The sequence below is a fragment of the Sinocyclocheilus rhinocerous genome, unplaced genomic scaffold, assembly GCF_001515625.1.
Source record: "Sinocyclocheilus rhinocerous isolate Xijiao unplaced genomic scaffold, SAMN03320098_v1.1 scaffold1553, whole genome shotgun sequence".
Lineage (NCBI taxonomy): Eukaryota > Metazoa > Chordata > Actinopteri > Cypriniformes > Cyprinidae > Sinocyclocheilus > Sinocyclocheilus rhinocerous.
The window spans coordinates 110,449-120,809 of NW_015639764.1; the positions used below are offsets into that span (position 1 = coordinate 110,449).

Consider the following 10,361-nt stretch of genomic DNA (forward strand, 5'->3'; position numbering starts at 1 on the left):
GTGTGTGTGTGTCTGTGTGTGTGTGTGTGTGTTACACACCTGTGATGAAGAGCGTGTGCGGTATATCCGCCTCAGTGAGCATCCGCTGAATGTGGCCATTATAGAAAGCCATCGCTTGGCCCCGCCCACTCTGAGGATTGACCAATACCATCACGCCACACGGTCGGCGGACCTCAGAGAACAACACACCTGACAGAGAGAGAGAGAGAATGACATTTACATACACAGAAAAAAATGACTTAAAGCTGCCGTCCGTAAGTTTTGCCTCTTTGTCGCCCTCTCTGTTTGAAACCTGCGATTGCAGTTATTTGCGGAATTATCTTCTTTATAATAAGAAGTTTCACCCGAAAATGTCATCTGAACAAGTAAGTAACATGTCTGCCAGTTTTGTTCTGATCAACTGAAAAAAAAAGGAAAAGAAATCTATATTGTGAATATAGATTTCACAATAAATCGCGCTACTAATGCTGATTAAATCTAAGGATAGCAAAGCTACTTCAGATCACGTCAAACCGTGCAGATTATTATTATTGTTATACTTTGTTCTCAAATTGTTAATGTTAACAACATCAACATTATGTGACCGTGTATTTAGTGTGTATTAGCGTTATATGTAGATTTCAAATTCTGTACAGTCTCTAATTGTCATACCATTCGAATGCCATCGAAAGAAATTGTTCGTTTAACCTCAAAAATAATTTAATGTTTCTTAGAACTTGTTTTCTTTGGAATACAAATATTTTATAAGTACAGTGTAATCCCACATATCTGTGATCACATGCACATTTAAAACTGGAAGATAATCTAATTTCAGTCACCGGGACTCCTTCTTTATATATACAGACGTGACGTAATGACGCGAAGTCAAACGACCCGATCCACTCAAATGATTACAAGCTTACCGTTGTGAATCAGGCTAAGATAAGGAGATAATTTTTAACCAAAAAAAGTTACGGAATGCAGCTTTAAATGATCGTTCTGTGTTTGAGTGCAGGAATAAAATAATAAATAATCAGTTATAAAATAAAATAATAACATTCAACCAAATCAAATATAAAATAAAATTATAAAATAAATACAAATAATAAAAATATAAATTATACAATTAAAATAAAATAATAACGATATGAATTACAAAATAAATAAATAAAATAAAATGTTCAGTGTTTTAGTGTGTAGTTAAAATAATAAGATAATCAATTATAAAATTAAAAAATAATTAAAATAAAACAGAATATAATTAAAATAAAACAAAAAAATGTCCATACCAAAAATAAAATAAATAATATAAATAAAAATCAATAAAAAAGAAAAATGAATTATAAAACAAAATAATAAAATTCTTGAACTTACAAGGTGAATAAAATAAATTAAAATCTAAAACAATACAATTAAATATAATAATAAAATTTAAATATAATACAGTAAAACTATAGCAAACATGTTGTGCTCTCGTTGCTGTAAATGTGGTGCCAAACGTGAGGTGTGACGTGTGAGGTGGTTATGTTAATGAAAACATTATGAAATATTAGTGAGCTGTGTACAGAATTATTAAACATCTAAAAGTGGAGTGACAAACATGTTCAACTGCACTTAAACTGCTTTGTTCCTCATATTCCACATATTTTTGTCGTCACATTGAGTTCTGGAGGAAAACATAATAATAAAGTATCAAATGACACATTTCACTGGAAAAGTCATTTAATATGTGCATAATTCAGTTTATACCATATAATGTTGCATTTCCGAATGAAGTTACTGAAAAACAGCGATTGCTGCTGACAAGATCATTTTTGCTCATATTTATTTATTACTTATTTGTTATCTTTTAAATTATTACATTTTATTTCAAATGCATTTGTATAAAATTAGAATACAATTTAATAAAAAGGGTATTTTTTTTTAATTATTTGAAATATGCTTACATCTATTTTTTATTATTTTATATATTTTTTATTGTTTTATACTAATACAATAAATCATTATAGTGATTTTTCAGTCAGATTGTCCCGCTGAACTAATGTTCTCTTTTTGGTTTGGTTGTTTTGACACCTGTGGGGCAGGAGATTTGAATCGAGTGTTGAAAACAGGATTTTAATTCTCTTTAAAAGGTTTTATGTTTGACGAATAAAAGAGCGCGTGGCCTCGGGCGGTAGCACAGTGCTAACAGCTAGCAGCGCTAATGCTAAAAACTCTCAAACGACACACAAACAGAAGCGGCTTTGTCTTGATTCTGCGTGTTACAGGAGCTCGGGGCTTCTCGTCCAGTTGAGCGGGACGGACTGGTTTCCGGGGAGCGGTTTACTCGCTGATGACAGGTGAGGCGTTCAGAGCCCTGCAGGTGATCCAGCACTCAACAGACACACATACCTTACCTTCACAGAGAAACACATGAACTCACACAGGTCTCGGTGTCTCAAACAGGTCCTGGACCTTTACTCATGGCACAGTTTCACTACAACACAAATGATTCATGAGCAGCTTTGGTTTATTTATTCATACTAGCACTGCTCCTGTAACTCATCCAAAATGACAATAACACAATAAAATAATATATATATATTTTTTTATTTAATTCAATTATATATATATATAAATTTGTAAAAATAAACAATTAAATAATTACTCAATTAATCTAATAAATACATAAAAAGTTTAATAACAAACTAATTTAAAAATAAAAATAAATAAATAAATTTTGAAATAAAACAAATTAATGTAATTGTCAATAATACATGTGATCATCTAAAAAAAGCAAATAAATAATAAAAAAAATAAATCAATAAAATAAACACATTAAAAAACTGAATAATAAAATAATTAAAATAAATAAAAATACATAAATTTAGAAGTAAAATATTATATTGTATATTGTGGTTGTCAATAATACATTTAATCTAAAAAGAGCAATGAAATCAGTTTTATCTGTTAGGGTGATTTTTCTTTTTAATGGGTTTTAATCACTCTGCGTCATATTTCTGTGGTAAAATCACTATAATGTCATAAGTAAAAAATAATAATAATTAAATAAATAAACACATCTAAACATTTTAAATACAATAAAATATAATTTAAAAATTTAAAAAATATATTATATTGTATGTATTTTTCTCCTGTAACTCATTCATCCAAAAAATAACACAATAAAATAATATATATATTTTTTTTTATTTAATTCAATTATATATATATATAAATTTGTAAAAATAAACAATTAAATAATTACTCAATTAATCTAATAAATACATAAAAAGTTTAATAACAAACTAATTTAAAAATAAAAATAAATAAATAAATTTTGAAATAAAACAAATTAATGTAATTGTCAATAATACATGTGATCATCTAAAAAAAGCAAATAAATAATAAAAAAAATAAATCAATAAAATAAACACATTAAAAAACTGAATAATAAAATAATTAAAATAAATAAAAATACATAAATTTAGAAGTAAAATATTATATTGTATATTGTGGTTGTCAATAATACATTTAATCTAAAAAGAGCAATGAAATCAGTTTTATCTGTTAGGGTGATTTTTCTTTTTAATGGGTTTTAATCACTGCGTCATATTTCTGTGGTAAAATCACTATAATGTCATTCAATAATACATTTAATCTAAAAAGAGCAATGAAATCAGTTTTATGTGTTAGGGTGATTTTTCTTTTTAATGGGTTTTAATCACTCTGCGTCATATTTCTGTGGTAAAATCACTATAATGTCATAAGTAAAAAATAATAATAATTAAATAAATAAACACATCTAAACATTTTAAATACAATAAAATATAATTTAAAAATTTAAAAAATATATTATATTGTATGTATTTTTTATATATAATATAAATACATTTACAAAATCTTTTAAAAATATAAAAATTGTTTAAAAATACATGTAAATATTTTTAAACACAATAAAATTAAATAATTTATAAAAATAAGAAATAAAATAAAATATTATTGTATATTGTAATTCGCAATAGTAATACATTTAACCATCTATAAAAAATAATACAACAATTTTATAAAGACAATAAGTACCTTCTGTTACACTGATTTAAGCTTTTTTTAAACGCTCTGCATCATTTAACGGTGGTAAAATCACTATAATGCTTGACCTACTGCATTAGTAAATGATCTCTGCCACCCCTTCTGGACTGAAACCGTTTCACCTCCAGCAGCGGGAGGTTGTGTAACCTGAGATTCACCCGTAACCCAGAATGGTCTGGGGCCGAGGGCTGTAATGAGCGCCTGCGGGTGCCATGTCGGGCCGCATCTATGCCAGCGCTCAGAAACCAGCAAAACAACAGCCGCTGCGCTTTCACAGTGAGACTGATACACAGCGCTTCCCTTCATGAACAACACATGAAACCAAAGCCTGGCCGATAAAACGGTATCGATATTTATCGACGGTACACCTTCTTCGATAACGATATAAAAAAATTTCAATATAGTGCAGGATACACAGCACACACAAACACGAACACATGCTGAATTGAGTGCTGTGCCTGCCTGTGATGAGGAGATTGTGAATAAAAAAAATTATATTAGTCGAATTTAAAATAAACATTTGCATTTGAATGTTAGGAGTGGGTCAGGGAGCGTCATCAGTGGCGCACGAGATGCGGTGATAATAATGTAAGTGACGTTGTTGCATTTTAATGTTTTGTTAGTCTAGCCCCCGAGACGCGCCGCTGCTGCGTTATTCATTCAAAATATTAGAGAAATACAGTAGCTCAATGCGGAGAAGATCTTGAATGGGTTAAAACCCAAACTAAGCCATTCACACAGAACGCATATTCAGCGCATTTTTAGACGGACAAATATGACTGCTGCACTCGCGTCACACAAGAGATGTATAGAAAGCCATGCAAAGTTAAAACAGTTTAAACTTTTAGAAAACACGTCGCGAATTTGTAGAGGTTTATTACTTTTCACTGCGTCTCTTATGTTTTTAAATGCAGTCTGCGTGATGGCGCTTCGGCTCTTTGTATTAAGCAATGCATAAATACATGATACTCTGTTAAAAAAAAAATATATATATATATATATTTGTTGTTTGTCTCAATAAATTGAGTTAATTTAAAAATACAGTGGTCAAATAAAAAAAAAAATTTCTATTGCTCTTTGTTTTAAAAAAGGTTATAAAAAATGTCAATAATTATCGATACTGAACAATATGAAACATTATATCGTTGATACATTTTTTGGCTATATCGCCCAGCCCTAATGAAACCAGCAGAGGCTTTCTCCATGATAACGGCTCCGTTACAAATGCTAGACAGCTGACTACTAAGGGAACGAAACTGCAAAAATTACTCATTAAAGGAAAAGGAATATGTGAGGCATTTCATATCATTTACAGTATACTGTACACACATATATATATATATATTAGATGCAATAAAATTAAACATAATTCTAATATTGTATATTGTGAATGGCAATAATAATACATTTAATCACCTAAAAAGCGATGAAATCGGTTTTATAAAGCTGCTAAGTGAGTTTATTACTAGCACTGCCTCTGTTATTCATCCAAACTGAACTGAACGAGTGACTAAAATAAAAATGTAATTAATTCATTTATTTTAAAGCCTACTGTACATTAATAGAATTAAACTCATTTGTTAATGGAATTTTTTTTTTGTTATGTTATACGTGACAACTGTAAAAAAAAAAATCAACTAACTAATAACAAGAATAAAATAAATACATATTTAATATTTATTATAAATTATTAATAAATAAAACAATAAATGATTAATATTTACTTTATTAAATATTAATGAAATATTAATAAATAACATTTAGAAATAAAATAAATATTGTATTGCATATTGTTCTTCATAAATGTTCATAACAATGACAACCATGACCAAATTAACATACTGTATCCATCTACATTTAATAGTTTGGGTCAAAAGGAGGGCACAAAATTGTCTCAAAAAAAAAAAAAGACAAGTAGACATAAGAAGAAAAAAAATGCTAGAGTTGCTACAGATCTGAGCTGTCTGTGCGTAAAGTTTTAAAGTTTAATCTGAAGCAATGGTTTTACATCCAAAACCAAAGAACAAAAAAACGCATGTCTGCGATTCTACAAATAGACGTCTATTTTTACTGAGAGAGAGCGAGAGAGAGATGAATGTGTGCTTCATTTCTCACACTGGAGAAGCTCTCAGCATCACAGCTGCTGAACTGTGAACATATGGTGAGGAAATACGGAGGTGTGTGTGTGTGTGTGTTTACACATCTCTGTGTGTGTGTGTGTGTGTGTGTGTAGTAAATTAACAATAGTATCAATAACAATAATTCTAACACTAATATTTTTTTTCATTATTTGTGTGCGTAACACAAAACCACAAATATTCAAAAACTTCTCTATGAATGTCACAAAACCTGTCAAGAGCCAGTTCATTTTTCACAACAAACCCAAACGGAAGGAAAGCATGAAGCCTGTATTTAGACACATTAACATTTGTTTGCATTACAACATTTCATTCATTACAGTGAATCACATTCATCTTTTTACAACAGTAATATAATATATATATAAATACACAATACACATACAGTGCTGGGTAGATTACCATTACTGATTACAGGTTACATGACAGAAATTGTAGTTTATAACGTAATCTATTGAATTACACATATTATGTATTCGGACTACTTTTTGATTACTTTTAGATTACTTTTGATGTACCATGTAAGAAAATCTATTCCAGTCTTTATTAACATCATGAAGTGTATTAAACTTTAAATTACAGCGTTTCCCAAACTGGGGTTCGTGAATGAACTGTATATACAGTATATTTATTTATTTTTTTAAAGAAGAAGAATTTGGGTGAATCAATAAATTATGAATCATTTACTGCCATTGTGTGAATAACATGTATTCATGTAATCTATAAAAGTAACTGTAATCTGATTATGAGCATTTGAATTTTTGTAATCTGATTACGTATCTAATTACAAGCAATTGTTTTTTTTTTAATAATTTTATTCAGCAAGGATGCATTAAATTGTTCAAAAGTGACAGTAAAGACATTTATAATGTTACAACAGATTTCTATTTTAAATAAATACTGCTCTTTTGAACTTTCTGTTCATCAAAGAATCCTGAAAAATAAAATGTATCCCAGTTTCCACAAAAATGTGAAGCAGCACGACTGTTTTCTACTTTGATAATAATCAGAAATGTTTCATATTAGAATGATTTCTGAAGGATCACGTGACACTGAAGACTGGAGTAATGATGCTGAAAATTCAGCTTTGATCACAGGAATAAATTACATTTTACACTATATTCACATAGAAAACAGTTGTTTTAAATTGTAATAATATTTCACAATATTACCATTACAGTGAATCACATTCATCTTTTTACAACAGTAATATAATATATATATAAATACACAATACACATACAGTGCTGGGTAGATTACCATTACTGATTACAGGTTACATGACAGAAATTGTAGTTTATAACGTAATCTATTGAATTACACATATTATGTATTCGGACTACTTTTTGATTACTTTTAGATTACTTTTGATGTACCATGTAAGAAAATCTATTCCAGTCTTTATTAACATCATGAAGTGTATTAAACTTTAAATTACAGCGTTTCCCAAACTGGGGTTCGTGAATGAACTGTATATACAGTATATTTATTTATTTTTTTAAAGAAGAAGAATTTGGGTGAATCAATAAATTATGAATCATTTACTGCCATTGTGTGAATAACATGTATTCATGTAATCTATAAAAGTAACTGTAATCTGATTATGAGCATTTGAATTTTTGTAATCTGATTACGTATCTAATTACAAGCAATTTTTTTTTTTTTTTATAATTTTATTCAGCAAGGATACATTAAATTGTTCAAAAGTGACAGTAAAGACATTTATAATGTTACAAAAGATTTCTATTTTAAATAAATACTGCTCTTTTGAACTTTCTATTCATCAAAGAATCCTGAAAAATAAAATGTATCCCAGTTTCCACAAAAATGTGAAGCAGCACGACTGTTTTCTACTTTGATAATAATCAGAAATGTTTCATATTAGAATGATTTCTGAAGGATCACGTGACACTGAAGACTGGAGTAATGATGCTGAAAATTCAGCTTTGATCACAGGAATAAATTACATTTTACACTATATTCACATAGAAAACAGTTGTTTTAAATTGTAATAATATTTCACAATATTACAGCTTTACTGTATATTTATATACTGTATAAATGCTGCCTTGGTGAGCAGAAGAGACTTCAGACTTTGTAACACTAGTGTAACTGTATATTTATGAAATCTGTTCAATCTTCTGTCACATTATGAAGACTAAAGCAGCTCAGCAGCTCCATTCACTGTAGAATGTTTCTAGCGTGTTTTTAGCGTGTCCGTGTGTAATGAATGTCTTTGTGTGTCTGTGACCGCTGTGTGCCGACAATACCAGCCTTCAAAACATCCTTCAACTGCTTAAACGACTTTCTTTAGAGAAACGCGCTCCGGAGTTACAGATAAATGAAGCAAGAAGGCCGCTCTTTGTGTTGAAGTCTTGCTGACCTTGTTGTGAGAGATAAAGGCGTGTAAAATAACTCTCATCCATCAATACTGTACAGTGCAGGAGAGCTCAAACGCTGCTCATCACGAATACTGATGCTTGACTGACACTCATCATTAAAGCCGATTACTTGAATAATAATTATGTGTTTGATATAATTAAGCACACTAAAAATAGTTTATATGACTGATTTTACTTTAAAATAAAAAATTAATTAATTATAAAATGTAAATAAAATATTTTTAAATATAAGTAAATAAATAAATAAATAAAATTAAATAATTTTAATTTAATTTAAATCAAATAATATAACATACATACATTTTAACAATGTAAATTATATCATTTTAAATATAAATAAATACATAAATACATTTTAGAAAATGTAAATAAAATTATTCTAAATATAAATACATTTTAAAAGATGTAAATATTTTTTTTTACATTTTAAATCTAAAAATTAAATACATTAAACATTTTAAATAAAAACTTTTTTTCAATAAATAAAAAAATTAAATATAAAATATAAATAAAATAAATACGTGATACATTTGAAATAAAATCAATTAAAAAAAATATATTAAATAATTTTAAATAAAATACATACATGAAACATTTTAAGTAAATAATTTAAAAAATAAATAAAATGAAATATAAAGTAAATAAAATACATGTAATAAAAATTCAATGAAATCATTTTAAAATCATCATTAAAAAATACAAAATAATTAAATAAATATTATACTGCATACTGTGACTGGCAATAATATATTTAATCATCTACAAAAAGCTACAAAACTGACAATAAGCGCCCCCAACAAGCCTTCTGTCAGAGTGATTTTATCACATTTAATACATTTTAAAACTTTTTGAATTGTATTTTAGTTTAAAATTTTATGTATATATTTATTTTTATATATTTGTGAATGATTGTAGACTTGTGAATTTCAGTCCATCCTGAAGTTATATGTACTAATTATACATGCAGTTCTGCTCATGGATATCTAGTACGCTTGCTGTTAGGTCCCTCAGATTGATGTCATAACCTCGCAAACAGATCCAGTGCTTTTTATCCTCGAAAGTGTTCAGAGTAGCCTATCGACCCGGTTCCTTGTAAGCACTACTTTATTTCCACACAGACTAATAAAAAATAATTTGCGCGCTCTTACTCCAGAAAAATCGCATAAAATCATCCACTCAGATCAGAGATCGGCAGATCGTATTTCCAGTTTAGTGTGCAGTATGGATTCACTAACAGACTGTGGGAGGAGGATGGAAGATGGATCACAAAAAAATAAATATTGACTGTTTTTGGTACAAAAAAACGTAATAATACAACACAACACAAACCCTCCCTCTATAAAAACAGACCCAGATACTGTTTACACTGCCGTCATCTATCGAGAGTGTCCTGGAGCGTCTCGGCTTTCAGAGAGAAGAATGAATCACGTTTTGCTTAAAAAATTTGACTATACTCTCATTTAATCCAAACTGTGTACATATTTAATTTTAAAGGGGTTTTGAAAACCTAGAGTTATTCAGCCAAGAACAACAACTAAGTTAGCTAAAACAAAACAAACAAAAATAGCCCAGAACTGCTTTTCTGACTGATATGACACAAACAATGTTAACGATTTGTACATTCTCTAACACGAATATTTTAGATTCACAATTCATTTGAAAGCCTCTGGTGTGTAAAAATAGTAAATATCATGTCCTCCTGTTTTTTTTTTACCCTAATAAAAGTTATAGGAGCATTAAATAGTTAATAAAGAAACTTAATTCTAATGCT

The 10,361-nt window shown here is 28.6% G+C and overlaps 1 protein-coding gene across 1 annotated transcript in view; it reads right to left on the reverse strand.

Moving 5' to 3' along the window:
• sphk1 (sphingosine kinase 1) overlaps positions 1–10,361 on the reverse strand; it is a 23,540-nt gene that overhangs the window by 9,058 nt on the left and 4,121 nt on the right. The window contains exon 2 of the mRNA XM_016567370.1: positions 40–189. Coding sequence (XP_016422856.1) covers positions 40–189 — 150 coding nt within the window. The remainder of the gene's footprint in view (positions 1–39; positions 190–10,361) is intronic.